We start from the raw sequence: 19,888 nt of genomic DNA, 5'->3' as shown, positions 1-19,888 counted from the left end.
GGCAGTGTATCTTTTGGAGTTGGACTTCCTGTTCTACCCCTACCTGCTGATCCTTAGCTAGGGTGTGGCCTGGCCCTGGCACAGTCTCTGAAGATGCTGTCAGACGAGTGGCATACAGAGGCTAAGTGTGGTTGCTCAGACCCCTTTGTAACTCCTGCCTGTGACCATCTCTGGCTAGGCCTAGGGAAGGCTGAGTGTTGTCTTTCCACTCAGATCTCTCCTAGAGACTGTAGGCGGAGCTTAGCACTGTACTAAGTGCCATTTAGGCAGTTAGTCCCATTCTGCAGAGGACTGCCTTTTTATTTCACTTCCCTAAAACCTAGGTCTTCAAAGACCTCTAGGATCTGAGTGCAAGGGAGGAGAGACTTGGGTCATCTATGGCCTCATGCACCACCTGGACTGAGTCCTTAGGCTTCCAAGGGAGGTCACTGCAGTAGCCTGGTCTCTTGGGGAGAATGACAATAGACCTTACTCTAAAAGTAGCGCCCAGAGGTTGGGTTTGGAACTCTGACACACATCCCTTTTCCTAGACTTAGCTTCACAGCCTTTTGCTTCTGTGACCTTGGACAGCTCACTTATAAGCTGTGTGGAGCTTTAGTTTCCTTGAATGAGATGGGATAGTTGATTTGAATATGGTCCTTCTGGGGAGATGGCCTGAAGTGAGCACTGGCTTAACGTTAACTTGAGTGAGACTCCTTTAGCATTGTTACCAGGCTGCCTGCTCCCCTCCCAGGATTAGGGTGTGTTTGAAGAGGGGGTTAAAAGGGATGGAGCTCTGTCTGGATCTGACCCTTCTTGCCTCAGGTCATAGTGTGAGACTCAGAACCTGTTAGGGCTGAAGAGAAGCCAAGGGTCTGCTTAGCTATCCCTGGGAATGGAGGGCCCTGGAGTGAGAGCTTTGCCCCCCTTTCCACCCCCATGCTGGTTAGTATGGATGCCAGAGCAATCCTCACTGGGCCCTGGCAACAAGTCAGAGGCCCTGCGAATGCGCCCTGGCGAGGCTGGGCATGCTGCTTCTCCAGTGTGATGGCCTTCAGCCTCTTGCTGGCAGCTCTGTTTTTCCCCAGGGGAGACATTTGGTTTTCTCCTGGTGGCGCACAGGCTGCTGGGAAGAGAAGAGGTAGTCTGCCAGCTTCTTGGTGCAGCTTGAAGTCCTGAGGCTTGGGTGCAGTTGTCCTCTGGGAGATTGGGAGCCCATCCCCCTCTCACTAGAACCAGTGACTCTCAGGAAGAGGCCAGCTGCCAGGTCACCTGCAAGAGACAACAGGAGCCAGAGGCCCCAGCCAGTCCTTTGACCTAAGAGGAAAGCAGGGTGCTCTGTCGGTAGCTGGTGGACCAGGGGTGGCTATCTGATGGCCTGGGCCCGGGTATGTGCCAGTTGTTGTCAGCAGCTGGCTGAAGCAGTCCTGCCTACCACTGGTGTAGATGGAGCTGAGGAGAGGACCCCCTTGTTGAGCTCTGCTCCTGCCAGCCTGCCCCCTATGCCTTCTGTCCACAGGGGCTCAGGTACCCCAAGTGCCGGGTTCCTATGTTCCCCTAATGGCTTTGCTAGCAGTGGTTCTGTTTCTGAGGTATGTGGGGAGGTGGGCCTAAGTACTAGTAGTAGTTCTTTCCAAGGTCCTGAAGCTAGTGGGGCTGCCTGGCCCTCAGTTGTCCTTCTGCCCGACCTTGAACAGAATGAGAGGCAGGGGGAATGTGCCCTTCCCGGGGCTGCCCCGGCAGGCCTGGCCCCACTGAAACCTGAAGCCAGCTGGAGCTCCAGCCCTGAGCCGACCAGCTGCATTACCACAAGGATAGAAGCAGAGACTGGAACAAGGGACAGAGGCAGAAATGGGCCTGGGCCTGGTCAGGGGAGCTGGCTGCCTTACTGCCATGGCAGTCCTGAGACTTCAGAGCCAAGAAGAACGCAGCTACTCACTGTACCAGGTGGGCTGTGGGGCTGTGTGGTCCCAGTGACTAACCAGATAAATCACTTGTCACAAATCCTGTGCTGGAGAGAATTTCAGGTCCCCTTGGAGGAAAGAAGAAAGCCAGGATTGGCTGTCGTGGAGGAGAGGAAGCCCCTGGGGAGTATTGTCTTAAATCTGACTGTACCAGAGTCCAGGTTCCTGAGCTTAGGAAAAAAGGCTGGGGTTCACTTTGCCTTCCCTCTCTAACTCCCTTGTCCTCTACTGCTAACGTGCGGAACATGGACTGTCTATTAAGGTTCAGGTTTAACTGCCTACCTACCGTGTACTTTCAGTGATTAAAACTGGGTTTCTGTATTGAGTGAGGGCCTTTCTAGCTTCTGCCTCCATTCGAGGAGATTGCCAACCTGGAGATTCATCTCCAGGGATCCAGTGAGGGAAGGTTCTTCCATGTGCACCCTAGGTTGCTTTTAGCATGGCCTTCCCCTTGTCTGCTCTGTCTTTAGAGCCAGACCAGGGTTCATTTGGGGTGGGTTGTTCATTTCTTTTCTCCACGTAGTTCTGGTTGTCCAGGAACTTGCTTTTAATCCGGGCTGGCCTCAAACTTGGATCCACCTGCCTCTTCTGCCTTCTGAGTGCTGGGATTAAAGGCATAACCCCACTGCTATGCTATTGTTCATTTCTTAAGGGCTGAGGCCTCCCCGCCTGGGGCTGCTGGGTCACTGAAAGGGATATTTTGTGGGTCCTGTGGTTCTTGGATGGTAATCCTGGTTTGGAGATGGTATGATGTGGTACAGATAGCATTATTGGAGGCCCATAGTAGCTAGTGGCATGAGCTGATGAACCTGGGGTTCACTTTAAATCTTTCTAAACCTCAATTACCCTTTTTGGGGGGAATTAATGAATTGGTACTATATCTGAAATCCTAAAGGTCCTGTTTACCCACTATTAAGTTTAGGGGTACAGGAAAAGGGCTAAGCTTCTCTCCATGACCCCGGTGTTGCCCATCTATTTTGAGTCAGTCTACATCCTTGAGGCCCTTGATTTTGGCCTTTGGGCTCTTGTACCCTGTTACCATTCCTGATGGCAGGGTAGGAAAGGGACCCTGGGGTCTGGATGGGCTGGGCTGACATCTAGAGCTGGGCTGTTCTGTCTGGAACAGTCCTGTTCATAGCTGGGGTGGTGGGGCTACAAGCCAAGGGGGCCATTCTGGCTGACAGGTGCTAGGGCCAAGCTCTCTGTTTGCCAAGTGGATATCCAGGCAGACCTATGTTTAGCTGGAGGGTTTCTGAGAGGAGGTCCTTGGCTTCCTAAAGGTGGGGGGACATCTCTTTCCCCTTAGCACTGGTGTTAGGGTGGGGGAGTAGGGTTGTCACCTGCTTCTCTCTTCCCACAGCATGCTAAGTTAGGTGCACACAAGTATTGGGCTCGAATGTAAACTAGCATTAATTGATTTGATATCTTTTCATTGAGCTAGAGTAAGGCAGAATGTAGAACAGCAAGCTGCTAATGTGAACAGCTATTCACAGTACAGAGTGGCTGCTCCTGGAGGTGGTGATGGGGCTGGTACTTCTGCCAGCCCAGGTCATTTGGGAAGGCTCTGGGGAAAGTTTATGTACCTGGAACTTAATGAGTTGGAAGGGCCAGGTGCAGGCAGGCAAATCTTTGTGAGTTCAAGGCCAGCCTGGTCTACATATTGACTCCAGGATAGCCAGGGCTACACAGAGACCCATGTCTTGAAAAACAAAACAAAACAAAACAAAAAAGAATTAGAGTTTGCCCAGTGGATCAGTATATCGTGGCTGATAGAATGATCCAGCAGAAGCTCTAGAATAGTTCAACAGGTGTGTGTGTGTGTGTGTGTGTGTGTGTGTGTGTGTGTAGAGGGAGTGCATAATCAAGAGTACAGAGGTGAGAGGAAGGTAGCTAGTAGAGTAGAGACTGGTTTTAGGTGTTCTCAATGCTGGCCACACTTGAGTCATCAGTGCTTTATCAGAAGGGTTCAGAAATTATGCTTTTGATGTTGGAAAACTACCAAGGCCATGTCTGCAGAGCCCCAACACCTAGGAGTTGGTAGCGGATTTAGGGTAAGCTACAAAGTACCAGGGAGAGAACAGGGACTGATTTGTCCAGGATAATAGACTCTATTCTGACAAAATGAGCCTTTGGTGATATGTAAGGGGAAGTTATGTGTTGATGGTGGTCGACTTGGTTGAGAAGCTTAAACCAGGCTAGCACTGGCATCTGAGCTCACAGATGGAGAGTTTTAACTCCATTTGAGAAATGAGGTAGGAGGGGCTGAGGTCGGTCTATAGCTCAGGATCACTGGAGAGAATGAGTCATTGGATAGAAGAGAAAGAGATGGGCAGAGGCCTTGCTGCTGGAGAAGGTTGGTGTATGTCGTTGTGGCCCTGGAGAAGGGTGTGTGCTGTTGTGGCCCTGGAGAGGAATCCTGACTGCTGTGGTGAGGAACAGGGCATAGAAAGGGAGGGCACAGCATGTGGAAAGGAGATGGCAGTGCTTTACACGGATGCCGGGTGGTGGGGGTACTGGTCTCTTTACTCCCAACTGGATGTGTGAGGTAGGAAGTCCTGCCTGCCCAGCTAGGCCCATCTGACTCAACTCTCACCTTTCCCAGATCTCCCCTCGGTCATGCTGTTGAATGGTGACTGCTCGGAGAATTTGAAGAAGGAAGAAGGAACATCTGAGCCACCTAGGGAAAATGGGCTAGATGAGGGTGAGCCTGGAGATGAGACCACTGGACAGGAAGTCATTGTCATTCAGGACACAGGCTTTTCTGTGAAGATCCTGGCCCCTGGCATCGAGCCCTTTTCCCTGCAGGTAAGATGGAGGAAGGTGTGCTGGGGACCAGGCTTGAGTCTGCTGCTGGAGAGGAGGAGGTTTAGAAGTCAAGCCTTGTCTTTGCATGTGCTGGACCTGTGGGCAGGAAGCCAAGTCCTGTTTTTGCCCAGGGTCTGGGCTAGCACACTAGATGAGGCTAAGTTCAAGTCATTGCCTTATGACTAGAGGACAAGCACCAGCAGCCACTGGCAGGACCAGGGCCATTTGCTCTAGAGGCCTTATTGTTGCTTCTCCTGCTTTTTCCATCCTCTAGTTAAGGAATTTCTCTTGGTTCCTATACATAGTTAGGCCTGGGCCAAGTTCTGTCTAGTAAGTTCATATAGTACAAGTATGTATATAAACACAGATGCAGATGAATATGGTATTCCTGGATAGGGCTGGAATTGAAAAATTTAAAACCTAAGAAGTAGCAAACTGGGGGATTTATTCTAAGAACCCGGGTACTTGGCCTGGTAGCAAGGAGGCATGTTTTTGCACCTACCCATATAGTTTCTTACTAGAGTGACCTTTCTTCCTGGCAGGTGTCCCCCCAGGAGATGGTGCAGGAGATCCACCAGGTGCTCATGGACCGTGAGGATACTTGTCACCGTACCTGCTTCTCACTACACTTGGATGGCAATATGCTGGACCACTTTTCAGAGCTACGCAGTGTGGAGGGACTGCAGGAGGGCTCGGGGCTCCGAGTTGTGGAAGGTTGGTCTAGACTGAGCTGATGGCTGCCAGAGGAGGGCCCCAGAGTTAGGCCAGATAGCCTAACAGACACTGTCCCTGTTGTCCCTGTGCTCCCTCTGGGCACATGAAGGTGCTGCTTAGGCTACTTAGGCTGTCACACCCTTTCTTTCTACTTTATGGTCCACAGTTTAAACACTTGTGTCTCCATTTTTAAAAATCCAGCCAGTTCCAAACTAGGATTGAAATAAGCCTATCAAATTATGAAAAGATAAGTGTTGCCTCTTTCGTAACTGAAGAAGTTGTGTAGCTCTCTTTTTTGTTGTTTGCTTTTTTTGTTTTATGTTTTGAGACAAGGTCTCTATGTTGCCCTGGCTGTCCTGGAACTTTCTTTCTAGATCAGGGTAGCACTGAACTTACAGAGACCCGCCTTCCTGTGCCTTCCAAGTGCAGGGACTTTTCCAGGATGTCAGTGTCAGGGGTTTGCGGGTCTTCTGCGCTGGGATAGGGAGACAGTTGTAGGAAAGCAGCTCCTGGAGCAGCTCATTAAGAGCAGATACAGAAACAGAGCACAGCGCTTATGCCTGTCATCTCAGCATTTGGGCAGCTGAGGCGGGAGGATTGCTGTGAACTGGAGGTTCACCTGGGCTACAGAATAAAACCCTGCCTCAAAAAACCAAAAGGGAAAATAAAGAGTGACGTCTGGGCAAGTCTCAGTCGGAGCCCCAGCTTGTCCTTGTAGAAATGGTTAAAATTCACAAAACACAGACCTGGGCAGTGTTGACTCTGGGGTTCTGGGATGATGCCATCTTTAGGCCATCCCTGTGGAGCTCGAGGTTGAGGCTCCACAGGGCTGGAGGTATCTGAACAAAGAGCCTAAGGCTTGAATGGGTTTTCCAGGGGCCTGAGTAGGCTTCAAGAGGCAGGTGGTAGAATGTTCTTTGCAAACAAGGATCCCACTAACAAGTGTGTGTGTGTGTGAATGAATCAGAAACCCAGCTTAGGTGTCTATCTTTGGGAATTTTGGGATTTTTTTGGTGACAGTATAAGACTGGTTTTCAGCTTAATATATAGATGAGCTCTTTTTTTTTTTTTTTTTTTTTTTTTTTAAGATTTATTTATTTATTATATGTAAGTACACTGTAGCTGTCTTCAGACACCCCAGAAGAGGGTGCCAGATCTCGTTGCGGATGGTTGTGAGCCACCATGTGGTTGCTGGGATTTGAACTCTGGACCTTCGGAAGAGCAGTCGGGTGCTCTTACCCACTGAGCCATCTCACCAGCCCCCTAGATGAGCTCTTGCTCCTCCACCACAGCGGTTAGGAGTCTCGTGAGGTTCCACCACAGCTGGCTGACAGGAGAATTAAAAATGGGAACCCTAATTGGAAAATTCAGGGTTTGGGAGTGTGGCTCAGCAGTTAAGGGCATTTCCTCTTCCAGTGGACCTGGATTCAGTTCCCAGCACCTACATCAGGCAGTTCACAACAACCATAAGTCTAGTTTCAGAGGTTCTGATGCACTCTTCTGGCCTCCATGGGCACTCCACTCCCCACATGGTATACAGTAACACAGAAACATACAGATATTCCCACACTTAAATTAAAAGTAAAAACTTGAACGGGCATGGTGATCTACGTCTACTATTGGCACTTAGAGGCTGGGACTTGAGGATCACTGTTTGACCTAGGCTAGCCAGGGCCATATAACCCAGTCTTAAGCTTTGTCACTTTGTCCCCATCCTGGAAAAAAAAATGGAAGTTTTAAGCTACCCCAGCAGCTGTAGATTCACCTTAATTCTACACCTTTCCACTACCCCAGCATTGTAAGGAGAGAAAGCTAGGCACATGTATCTCTGCCTGTGATGTCAGTAACTTGGGGACTGAGGCAGCCGTAGCACTGAATTGAAGGGCAGTCTATGCTCTATAACTCTTAAGGTAGCAGGAACTATAGAGACCTTGTCTTCTACTCTCAAACAACCAACCCTCTCACCCCCATGACAACACTGGAAATCTCATTGCAAGCCAGGTTATTCCAATAGGGCTATAGTAATGCTTTTTCCTCCTCTGGCAGAGCCTTACACGGTGCGTGAGGCCCGAATCCACGTGCGTCATGTCAGAGACCTCCTCAAGAGCTTGGACCCATCTGATGCCTTCAATGGAGTTGACTGTAACTCCTTGTCCTTCCTGAGTGTCTTCACTGATGGTGACTTAGGAGGTGCGGGAAAAATTGGCACTTGGACTTGTGCAGAGGGACAAAGGCCTGAAGGGCTGGGGGCTGGGGGTTTGCTGAAGTTAAGACAAGCCAGAGACACATTAAGTAACAGAAATTGTTGGTTCCTGGCTGACCACCAAGCCTTGGGTTCCTCAGACAGTGGGAAGCGGAAGAAAGGCTTGGAGATGGACCCCATCGACTGCACACCACCTGAGTATATCCTGCCAGGGAGCCGGGAGCGGCCTCTCTGTCCCCTGCAGCCCCAGAACCGTGACTGGAAGGTAAGACTTTAGAAGTATCAAGGAAGTAAGACCCTGGTGGGAGGATCCCAAAAGTCCTGTCTCCTCATGTTTGGCCATTTTTGCAGCCCCTGCAGTGTCTGAAAGTACTCACCATGAGTGGCTGGAACCCACCTCCTGGGAACCGCAAGATGCATGGGGACCTCATGTACCTGTTTGTGATCACTGCTGAGGACCGGCAAGTCAGCATCACTGCATCGACGAGGGGCTTCTACCTGAATCAGTAAGTCTTTGCTAGTCTTCCACATGCCATAGGGCATGTCCCCGTGTTCTGAGTCTAATGACAAATACTTACGGCACCTGCTTAGTGACCCTCTCCTTGCAGGTCCACGGCCTACCACTTCAACCCCAAGCCTGCCAGCCCCCGCTTCCTCAGCCATTCCCTAGTAGAGCTGCTCAACCAGATCAGCCCAACCTTCAAAAAGAACTTTGCTGTGCTGCAGAAGAAAAGGTAGCACCTCTGCCACCATGCCCTGCCCTGCCTCCAGGCACAGGCTGGACCCCACACCAGCACCTCTGCCTGAAGAAATGGTGTCCCAGTGCCTGAGGGTCCCTGGTCCAAGGGGGCAACAGCCCTGGGAGAGGTGCCCATTTGCTCTATTTGACTTCTGGTTGGCATCCATGGGTAGGAGATGCCAGAACAGTGCAGGCCTCAGAGAAGAGAAGCTCACAACTGGGCTCTAAGCTTGGAGGGGTGTTCCACCTTTCCATTCCCCTGCCTGCCACAGGGTCCAGCGCCACCCATTCGAGAGGATCGCCACCCCGTTCCAGGTATACAGCTGGACAGCCCCCCAGGCAGAGCATGCCATGGACTGTGTGCGTGCGGAGGACGCCTACACCTCGAGGCTGGGCTACGAGGAGCACATTCCTGGACAGGTGCTACCCAGACCCGCCCTTCCTGCCAGGCTCCTATGCACCTCCCAGTAGGCTCCCTCTGTTCTCTAGGGGCCTATCCACAGGGAAGTGGAAGAAGGGGATAACCCAGGGCAGGTCAGCAGACATAGGCTGAGCCTGCCTCTGCCTCCTTGGTCCCTCCACAGACCCGGGACTGGAATGAAGAGCTGCAGACAACAAGGGAGCTGCCCCGCAAGAACCTGCCTGAGCGGTTGCTCCGAGAACGAGCCATATTCAAGGTGACTACAGCCTTAAGCCTCCCTGTAGCTGGGCTTATGGGTAAAGAAAACTAGAGGCTGTCACTAGCTTACCTTTGTTGGCAACACTGGCGATGGACTTGCAGGGTATGTCAGCCTCCTGCCTCCCAGAAAATCACCTAAGGTCTTTGCTATGGCTTCATTGAGATTCTTGAGACCATAGAATGGGGAGTAACCTATCTTTCTTGGCCATCTTCATGTCCTGCCATGATCACATGGTGTTCTTACTGAGCCACAGGTGCAGTAGCACACTGATAGAATGTGTGTGCACGTGTGTAGTGGGTATCGGGCAGGGCAATCAGTGGGAGACAGGTCTCTCCTTTTACTGTAGGTAGGTCCAGGGATTGAAGTGATGCAGGCAGACTTGGTGGCAAGGACCCTTACCTGCTGAACCATGTCATTTGGCCTTGCATACTCCCTTTTGTTCCTGATTGGGTTTTTTTTTGTTGTTGTTTTTCAGTAGAATTGTTGAGGTCTCAAAATGATTTTAAGAAATGGTGCTGTTCCCATTTCTAAATATGAAGAAACTGAGGCTAGGGTTCCCTGGTGTCCAGGGCCTGGCTGCCTTTACCATCTAGGTGACCTGGGCCAGGATAGGATGTACCTTGGTGCTCTCACCCTCCCAACCTTGGCCTTCCCAGGTGCACAGTGATTTCACAGCGGCAGCCACAAGGGGTGCCATGGCAGTTATTGATGGCAATGTGATGGCCATCAACCCCAGTGAGGAGACCAAGATGCAGATGTTCATCTGGAACAACATCTTCTTCAGCCTGGGCTTTGATGTCCGGGACCACTACAAAGACTTTGGTGGGGATGTGGCAGCCTACGTGGCACCCACCAATGACCTGAATGGTGTTCGCACATACAATGCCGTGGATGTAGAGGGACTGTACACACTGGGTACAGTGGTAGTGGATTACCGTGGCTACCGGGTCACAGCTCAGTCCATCATCCCTGGCATCCTGGAACGGGACCAGGAGCAGAGTGTCATCTATGGCTCCATTGACTTTGGCAAGACAGTGGTGTCACACCCACGCTATCTGGAGCTGTTGGAGCGCACCAGCCGGCCCCTCAAGATCCTTCGTCACCGAGTGCTCAATGACCGAGACGAGGAGGTGGAGCTCTGCTCCTCGGTCGAGTGTAAGGGCATCATTGGCAATGATGGGCGCCACTACATCCTTGACCTACTGCGCACCTTCCCACCGGACCTCAACTTCCTTCCTGTGCCTGGTGAGGAGCTACCTGAGGAGTGCTCTCGAGCTGGTTTCCCCCGAACCCATCGACACAAGCTGTGCTGTTTGCGCCAGGAGCTAGTGGATGCTTTTGTGGAGCACAGGTGAGGAATGGCTGCTGTTGAACTAGACTGACAGGGAAGCTGGCTCAGGATCATCTGTTCTGAGGGAAATTCTGGAAGGGAGAAACCCAGCCTGCTTCCTAGAGCCTGAATATAAACCTCAGCCTTTGCCTGCCTCAGATCTCCAGATGCAGGAACACAGGGCCTCTGTCAATTGTAGACTAGCAAGTGGCTAACCAGTATTCCAGCAGAGTGGTCCTGGGCTTTTAAGGAAATTCCAGTCAGTGTAGATGTGGAGCTGGGAGGGGCTCAGTGAGGGAGTGCTTACGATGGAGACAGGAGGACTTGGATTCAGATCCCCGAAGAATACAAACTTGAGTCATGAGCTGTGTCTAACCCCACCACTGAGGGGAAGAATACAAACTTGAGTCATGAGCTGTGTCTAACCCCACCACTGAGGGGAGAGGACAGACACAAGATCCTCATAGGCGCTTGCAAGCTGCTATGTAGTGCAAGTTCAGTACAGGTCCTATCTCGAGGGACTAAGGTAGCGGTAATATAGCAGGACAGCTGATGGCTTCCTGTGGCTTCCATGTGCACATACACACACCCACATAAAGACCCAAAGTCAGGTGTGGTGGGGCACACCTTTAATCCCAGAACGCAGGAGGTAGAAGCAGGTGGATCTCTAAGTTAGAGGCCAAGTCTGGTCTACACAGAGAGACCCTGTCTCCTAATAAATAAATGTTTTAATATAGTATAATGACAGGAAGAAGGTCACAGTACAGGGCTGGGAAGTGGGGCTTCAGAGTGCTGGGCTGCTGGCACTGACCGCACCCATTTGCTGTCTCACACCACGATGAACTCTTTCCAGATGCATTGGCGTTCCTCTTCCTCACTGCTGAGAGCCCTGCTCTAGAGCTTCTCCCTCCCCCCATATGCCCTCACTGCCTTCTAACTTGAGGACAGTTTAGTGGGGTTTTGTTTATTTGCTTTTGAAGCAGGGTCTTACTGTGTAGCAAAAGCTGGCCTGGAACTGGCAATACTGTCCCAGCCTCCCTAGTGCTGGCCCCAGAGACATGGACTCTGGGCCTGCCTTTTTATTTTTGGGGTTTTTTTGTTTTGTTTTTTGTTTTTCGAGACAAGGCTTCTCTGGAACTCACTCCAAAGACCAGGCTGGCCTTGAACTCAGATCTGTCTGCCTCTGCCTCTGCTTCCCCAGTTCTGAGATTATAGATGGTGACACCTGCCTGACTTGCTTTTGAAGAGTTTATTGCTATAGCTGTGTGTATGACTCTTGCCTACATCTGTGTGGACCACATGCATGCCCATATTTCCTGTAAAGGTTACAAGAGGGCATTGCACTCTCTGGAACTGAAGTACAGATGGTTGGGAGCCACTATGTCAGTACAGGAAAGCGAATCTGTAAGAATAGCAAGTACTCTTAACCAGTGGACAGCCTGGCTACAGTCTACAGCCCCTTGCTTCATCATGCCTGCTTCGCTGCTCTTAGGTACCTTCTCTTCATGAAGCTGGCTGCCTTACAGTTGATGCAGCAGAAGGCCAGCAAGGTGGAGACCACCACCTCCCTGGAGAATGGTGACCTTCCCTCCTCAGCAGAGACCAAATCTGAAGATTCAATAGGACCTGAAGCAGGATGTGAGGAGGAGGAGGGCAGCAGTGTGAGTGGCCTCGCCAAGGTGAAGGAGCTGGCAGAGACCATCGCCTCAGATGATGGCACAGGTGGGGTTGCTTGCTTGTTTGGAGAGCCCAAGCTGGTCCTGGCAGCTTAGCCATGGGGGGAGGGGGGGGTCATGATCTCTGAGAGGCAGGCAGATATCCCTAGAGTGGGTTGGGTAAGAAGCTCACAGTGCACAGCTCTACCTACCATCCTTGCCCGCCTGTCTCCACAGTAGACCCTCGAAGCCGAGAGGTGATCCGAAATGCCTGCAAGGCTGTTGGCTCCATCAGCAGCACGGCCTTTGATATTCGCTTCAATCCTGACATCTTCTCCCCAGGCAAGTAAGAATGGATAATCAGTGAGTGAACCCTGCAACTGAGGGCAAAGCATCATGGGATGGGCTTGGGCTCTTCAGTAGCAGAAAGCTTCTCCCCTGATGTCATCTGCCTAGCTCAAGCCTTCCTGCTCTACCTTCCCAGGGGTTCGATTTCCTGAGTCCTGCCAGGATGAAGTTCGGGACCAGAAGCAGCTGTTGAAAGATGCTGCTGCCTTCCTGCTCTCCTGCCAGATCCCTGGTTTGGTGAGGGAGGGGCTGAAAGGTTGGGTTGGGGCTGCTGAAAGGGGCTGTTGCAGACCTTGGTGCCTCCTGCTCCTTGGTCTCTGGATCACATAGAAAACCTTCTTGTAACTGCTGCATTGGCCTCTCCTAGCCTGGCATACTGGCTGTGCCCAATAAGTCAAAGGAGGCATCAGACATAGATAGGCTGTGCCCTGCCAAAGCTGAGATTCTGGTCCTTTGAGGCACAAATAACAGAGGCCTAGTATTTCCTGTCCAACTGATTCCACTAGCTTTTTGCCTAGGCTCCTGAGTGACAGGCTTACTTCCTCTTATCCCTGGGTTGGGTGCCATTTTTGCCTCAGGTTTGTGAGTCTCTCACGCTGTGGTTTCTTCTCACATGACCAGATGGCCCTGTGCCACCTGTGGGACTTGGGTCTTTACCCAAGAGGTCAGGCTGCTGCCCAAAGGCAGGGTCACTCTTCTTGTTCCCTTTGCTCATCGAGAAGGCAGGATAGGTTCCTGTGCCTTTTTTACACCTTGGGCCCTCTCTTCCTCATGGAAGCCAGGGCTTCAGTTCTGTCCTTCCGTTAGGGCTCTAGGGAAGACCCAGAGGGGTAGGGGCAAAGGGCTAGGGCTGGTCTTGACCTGATGCAGCCCCACAGGTAAAGGATTGCACAGAGTATGCTGTGCTGCCCATGGATGGGGCCACACTGGCTGAGGTGATGCGCCAGCGTGGCATCAACATGCGATACCTGGGCAAGGTGCTGGATCTGGTGCTGCGGAGCCCAGCCCGAGACCAGCTGGACCACATTTATGTGAGTGGGGCTTGGCCTGGGAGGTGGTGGCAGCTGGAGGCCTGGGACCTGCCCGAGACTTCCTTCTTTGACTCCCCCAGAAAATCGGCATCGGAGAGCTCATCACACGCTCCGCCAAGCACATCTTCAAGACATATCTACAGGTGCCGCCCTCTTCCCCAACTTAGTGGGACCTCCCCGGGTGGCATGGGGCCTGGAGAAGAGCCCTGGGTGGGGGCTTAGGGCCATCCTGACTTCAACCAAAACTTGGCTCAGGGAGTGGAGCTCTCAGGCCTCTCAGCTGCCATCAGCCACTTCCTGAACTGTTTCCTGAGCTCTTACCCCAACCCTGTGGCCCACCTGCCTGCTGATGAGCTGCTCTCCAAGAAAAGGAACAAGAGGAGGAAAAACAGGCCCCCAGGAGCTGCAGACAACACTGCCTGGGCTGTGATGACCCCCCAAGAGCTCTGGAAGAACATATGCCATGAGGCCAAAAACTACTTTGACTTCACCCTTGAGTGGTATGGGCACAGGGGACAGGGGTCACCACAGTGTAGGAGACTGGGGGTGGGGTTGGGGCAGCATCTAGGGCCTGTGGTCTAAGGGTAGTAGATTGAAGACAGCAGGCAAACAGGCTTAGTTATGTGGGACCAGCGTGGGGAAGTGGGGCTGGCTGTGAGGGTTTATGCTAAGCAGTGGATAGCATTGATTATGGACTATGGAGTTGAGCAGCTGTCCAGAGTGGCAGGTGGGTGCAGGGCTGCTCAGCCCCTGCTCCTGCCCCTAGTGATTCTGTGGACCAGGCTGTGGAGACCTACGGGCTGCAGAAGATAACACTGCTGCGGGAGATCTCACTGAAAACCGGGATCCAGGTGGGCCCTCCTTTCCAGCCTGGCCCACAAAACAAGGGGACGGGAGCTTTCTTGGGATGGTAGTCTCTGGACATGTGATGGGAGGCTGGGAGGTGCTGTTCTTGTGTCCATGGCTGAGACTTTGGGTGTTGGGCCCTGTCCCCAGATTCTGCTGAAGGAATACAGCTTTGATAGCCGCCACAAGCCTGCCTTCACTGAGGAAGATGTGCTCAATATCTTCCCTGTGGTCAAGCATGTCAACCCCAAGGCGTCGGATGCCTTCCACTTCTTCCAGAGTGGACAGGCCAAAGTACAGCAGGGTGCGTGGCACTGTGGGCTGGGGGAAACGGGAGTGTCTCTTGCCCAGTCCTGACCTTGCCACTCCGGCTGCCTCGTAGGCTTCCTGAAAGAAGGCTGTGAGCTCATCAATGAGGCTCTGAACCTGTTCAACAATGTTTACGGAGCCATGCACGTGGAGATCTGTGCCTGTCTGCGTCTTCTGGCCCGCCTCCACTACATCATGGGTGATTATGCCGAGGTGTGTAGGCTGTGGCACTTCTGGCTGTCACGTATTAGTTGGGGCTGCATGAAGGAAAGGTCTGGGGACCCCGCCATCACCCCCCTGTTAAAACAGGGAGAATGGGTTTCCATGGAGGGAGGTCCAAAGTTCTTGTTCTGTGAGCTCACCAGCTCTTCTTGCTGTCCTTGGGAGAACTCAGTAGCTGCCTGTGCTCTGTAAGGTGAACATGACACCGCTCAGGGACACAGGCAAGAGAGCCAGTGAGTAAGAGCTGTGACACAATACCTGGCCTTTGAGTGACCATGGGAAGACCAGCTGATGGTCTCTTGTTTTCTTCGGTGTTTTGTGGTATTCCAGCTATTTTGCTGGTCCCCAGGCTCTCGGTATGCTTTGGGCCCCCTGCTCTTTCAACCAGAGGCTGTCCTATGAAAGCTTTTTAGAAATTAATGCATTTTCAGATGTTGGCTTTTGCATAGGCTTTGTTAGGGAAGAAGATGTAGAATGATAAGAGTTTCCGATGGTCTCTGTGGTGAAGACCTCCTCAGTCAGAGCAGCCATTATCCTTGTGCCTGTGTGCAAAGGATAGGGACTCCAGGCTAGCCCGTGCTGTGTGGGGCTGCTCAGTTGGGGAGCAGTGCTCACCTGAGATGGATACCATCTCTTTCCAGGCCCTCAGCAATCAACAGAAGGCCGTGCTGATGAGTGAGCGGGTGATGGGCATTGAGCACCCCAACACCATTCAGGAATATGTGAGTAGCCAGGCTGGGGTTAGCTTGTAGGTGTAGGTGCCTGAGGCTACCCTGACCCACCGTGACCCCACCCACAGATGCACCTGGCCCTGTACTGCTTCGCCAGCAGCCAGCTGTCCACAGCCCTGAGCCTCCTGTACCGTGCCCGCTACCTCATGCTGCTTGTGTTTGGGGAGGATCACCCTGAGATGGCATTGTTGGATGTGAGTGTTGGCGAGGAGAATGTGGGTGACCAGACCGTGGATGGACTTTGTGCAGGGGAGGAACTGACATGGTTTCTTCCTTCTCCCCCAGAACAACATCGGGCTGGTGCTGCATGGAGTAATGGAGTATGACCTGTCCCTGCGCTTCCTGGAGAACGCACTGGCTGTCACTACCAAGTACCATGGGCCCAAGGCCCTTAAGGTGGCTCTCAGGTGAGGCAGTGCTGGCTAAGAACCATGAAAACTCTTGGAGACACAGAGAGTGGTTGGGAAGGGACCCAGATTTGTCTACACAGTCGAGAAAAGTTCTTGGAAGCTCTACCTCTGCTAAGGGCCCTCCCTCTCCTTGAGTGGTTCCCCGGGAGCTCATGAGGGGATCTAGTCCTCAGGTGGAGACAATCCACCTCTTGTCTCTCTTTTGCCCTATATAATCTGCTCCTCCCAGCCACCACCTTGTCGCACGGGTTTATGAGAGCAAAGCTGAGTTCCGGTCGGCCCTCCAGCATGAGAAGGAAGGTTACACCATCTACAAGACACAGGTGGGCCTCGGCAGGGGCTAAGAAGGTTGTGCCTGTGGCCGTCCATGCAGTCCTGATCTCCCTTCCCTTTGTCCTTTATAGCTCGGTGAGGACCATGAGAAAACCAAGGAGAGCTCTGAGTACCTCAAGTGCCTGACCCAGCAGGCTGTGGCCCTGCAGCGCACCATGAATGAGATCTACCGTAATGGCTCCAGTGCTAATATCCCACCCCTCAAGGTATAGACCTGGGCTGAGCAGGGTGGGTGCAGTGCCTTAGCCTCTGGCAAGGCCACGCTAACCTGGCCTTCCATGCTACCCTCAGTTCACAGCTCCCAGCATGACCAGTGTCCTGGAGCAGCTCAATGTCATCAATGGTATCCTCTTCATTCCTCTCAGGTGAGAGCCTCCACCCAGCCCTGGCAGTCAGTTTAAGTTAAATGAGCAAGACTTTAAAAGCATATAGCCTGTAGTAAGGTTCCTTGTGATTCTTCCCAGACACCATGTAATCCAAGAAAAACATAGCTAGTGTTTTATTTTTCTTTATTTTTGTTGTTTTTAGTTTTGTTGTCTGTTTTGTGTGGTGGCGCATGCCTTTAATCCCAGCACTCGGGAGGCAGAGGCAGGCGGATTTCTAAGTTCGAGGCCAGCCTGGTCTACAGAGTGAGTTCCAGGACAGCCAGGGCAACAGCTTTGGTTGTTCTGGAACTCACTTTGCAGAACTCAAAAAAAAATCCACCTGCCTCTGTCTTCCAAGTGCTGGGATTAAAGGCATGTGCCACCACAGCCTGGCCATTTATTTTGTGACAGAGTTCCAAGCTAACCATGACCTCATGATGTAGCCCAGGCCAGCCTCAAATTAGTAGCCATCCTGCTTCCATCTTCTGGGTGCTGGGGTTGGAGTGAGCTGGCCTCAAGCACGTGATCCTCTGGCCTCAGGTTTTCAAGTGTTGAGATCACAGTTGACTTGTGGACTACTACCTGATTTCCTTTAAGCTTTTAGCATACCTCGTTCAAATTTCTTCTTTTTCTTGTTTTGGTTTAGACAAGGTCTCATGTAGCCCGTGTTTACCTTAACACTGGCTATGTAGCTGAGAATGGCCTTGAGCTCCTGGTTTTGTTTCCTGGCCGGCCCTCTGTTTCCCATTATATCTTGGTGATCTTTCACTTCCAGTCCATATGATGTGACTGTAGCTGTCTGCTTCTCCAGTGCAGGGCTGTCAGCTAGTTTTTTGAAAACTCTCCCACAATTCTTGCAGACTGCTTTGAAAGTAGCTCCTTCCTGGATGTGGGAGATGCTGTTGGTGGGCCAGCCGGCAATGGGAGGGAGCACCCTTGTCCTGTTTGCTGCCTCTGGTCTGCTGTAGAAGGCAGAGGTTGAGAGCAGATTGACCTTAGGTGTAGGGATGGCACACTCTCACCACATGCTGTCAGGTGTAGTCAGCACTCCATTTCTAGGAGGGGCGCCCGTTCCATACATCTCCACTGTCCTGAGTGGCAGTGTCCTGAAAGCTGCAGGGTGCCAGGGGGTCCAGGCTACTCTGACTTCACCTTCGCCTCCTAATGTTCAGCCAAAAAGACTTGGAAAACCTGAAGGCAGAGGTGGCACGGCGACACCAGCTCCAAGAGGCCAACAGAAACAGGGATAAGGCTGAAGAACCCATGGCCCCCGAGCCTGAGCCTGAGCCAGAGAGAGCCGCGGAGGACGTGGGCTCCCCTCAGACTGCCTAGGAAGGTCCTTCTTCCCTGAACTTACAGGGATAAAAAAGGAGAGAAAGATGGACAGTCCAGCAGCCCCATTACCCGGCGATGCAGACAGATTCCAGGAGAATTCTGGGGGCATGCCCTGCAGATTGGGAGAGGAAGCTAGTCCTCCACTTTCTACCCCCACCTCACCCCACCATCTGCCTGGGGCCCTGCTCTGGTTTGCCTGCCCCTAAAAGATGGTTTTGCACTGGTTCAATGAATTTTCAATGCAGAGGCCTAATTGAAGACATGAAAGTAAAGTGTGTAGGCATCAGCTCCAGCTGGGGGGCGAGTGCCTCCCCAGCATCAAGCAGATGTGTGTGTGTCCATGCCTGTGGATGTCTTGCTCCGTCCTTTCTGATGTACATAGCCCAGTCAGTTCTGAGTGGATGACGTGCAGATGCAATTTCTCAGGTCATTTATATGTTTGACATTATGGCTGCTGCTTTTGTTGCCACTACCCCTGGGCCCAGCCTGGCTTAAAGTCCAGGTTTCAGCCAAAAAAGATGGGGGCTTTCGTGTGTCCTGGGAGGGGGAGCCAGATGTCTTCTGGTAGGGTGCAAGGTGAGACCTGCAGTGGCTTTACTGTGATTGGGCCTGGCCTACCTGTAGCCACAGGGTGAAGGGAAGGGGCCAGCAGTGGTAGACCCTACACATCCATGTGCCTGGCCTTGGCCAAGCAGGAGAGGAGGTCCTGCTACAGGCTTTGACTTGCCTCCCTGCTCCCTGTACCCCAGGTGAGCATAACCTTGGGGGCCAACAGTCTGAATGTATCTTTCTCCCCATTTAAACCTGAGCTGCCTAATGCACAGTTGGGTAAGGGGTGGGGACCCAGGGCTGAATTGTGGATCCCAGGGAAAGTGCCATGCACAGGAGTGATTGTCACCTCTGGAGCCTGGCTCCTCCTTGGTCTTTGCCATATAAGCACTTATACAAAGAAGCTCTGGGGTGTTGGGGCTCCTACTGCCTTGGCTGCCCTCTCTCTCCCCTCCCTGCCTGTGTCGCTTCTCTTTGTCTGCTGTCCCTGAAGGAGATGGCCACCCTTTGAACTTAAGGGAGCTGTTTTAGGCAGAGCCTCTGCTTGGGGCTTTTCTGGAGCTGCTGATGGATAGTATCTGTCCAGGGACCTTGTTTCAAAGGGCATGGGCCTGGGCCAGCAAGGCACCCCCACAGCTATCAAGAACGTTTTCTTGTTTTTAAACCATCACGTCTTCATTTCACATTGGAATAAAGTGAGTTTTTGAAACCTGCTGCCCCAGCCTTCCCTGTGTGCTCTGTGGAACTTGTTCCTATTGCTTGAGTGAGGCTCAGAAGTACTGCTGGGAGGTAATTATGTATATATTGTGTCAAATTCAACGTTATGTTCAAGTCACTGAAGTGGAAGGGGTGCGACTCCAGTTGTTAAGCTGGGCCCTACACAAGAAAAAAACAAGATGTAGTGAAAGATGTTTCCGGAAGAGGGAATTGATGGCAAGCTTCTGATTCTTTTGTAGTCTTTTGAACATCTCACTAGCTAGGCTTGTGCCTTATTCCCTTCCCTTGTAGCTGGTAGATAGGGTTTGGCAAGTAGAAAAGAGGAGTGCTGGTTTTGTAAGAGTCAGCTTATGTAGGGCTAGTGGAGTGGAGGGAAGAGGTGGCCAACCAGTGGACTTGTCACAGTAGTGGTCCTAACCAGTCAGCAGGCCTCAGACGTGCTTGAACATGCTTTCTGGCTTCATGATGCTCAGGGATTCAAAAGTCCTAGAGTTACATTTTATGACTTTATGAAAAATACCAGCCCTAATTTGTGATCCTTTTTTCCTAAGCCAGTGGGAGAAAGATGTTTCTGATCTTGATACTAAGTAACATCTGTTAAGTACTTACCAATGATTTTGATC

At 51.9% G+C, this 19,888-nt stretch overlaps 1 protein-coding gene across 1 annotated transcript; it reads left to right on the top strand.

Moving 5' to 3' along the window:
• Positions 1–1,309: 1,309 nt before the first annotated feature.
• On the top strand, positions 1,310–19,262 carry Cluh (CLUH binding protein of NUMT mRNA). The gene is made up of 26 exons (XM_085829824.1): positions 1,310–1,926; positions 4,546–4,748; positions 5,291–5,462; positions 7,509–7,652; positions 7,806–7,930; positions 8,017–8,171; positions 8,274–8,399; positions 8,677–8,824; positions 8,989–9,081; positions 9,741–10,435; positions 11,907–12,136; positions 12,307–12,403; positions 12,546–12,654; positions 13,296–13,448; positions 13,529–13,591; positions 13,704–13,948; positions 14,215–14,299; positions 14,445–14,598; positions 14,677–14,816; positions 15,467–15,547; positions 15,625–15,750; positions 15,842–15,963; positions 16,196–16,289; positions 16,371–16,505; positions 16,591–16,664; positions 17,837–19,262. Exons 1-26 carry the CDS (start codon positions 1,353–1,355, stop codon positions 17,994–17,996), a joined length of 4,503 nt encoding a protein of 1,500 aa, XP_085685950.1. The 5' UTR covers positions 1,310–1,352; the 3' UTR covers positions 17,997–19,262.
• The last annotated feature ends 626 nt before the right edge of the window (positions 19,263–19,888 follow it).

This window comes from Mus caroli, unplaced genomic scaffold, assembly GCF_978045245.1.
Source record: "Mus caroli unplaced genomic scaffold, Mus_caroli_1 scaffold_13, whole genome shotgun sequence".
Classification (NCBI taxonomy): Eukaryota; Metazoa; Chordata; class Mammalia; order Rodentia; family Muridae; genus Mus; species Mus caroli.
Note: the sequence above shows the minus strand (reverse complement) of the source record. Positions and strands in the feature narration are given on the sequence as shown.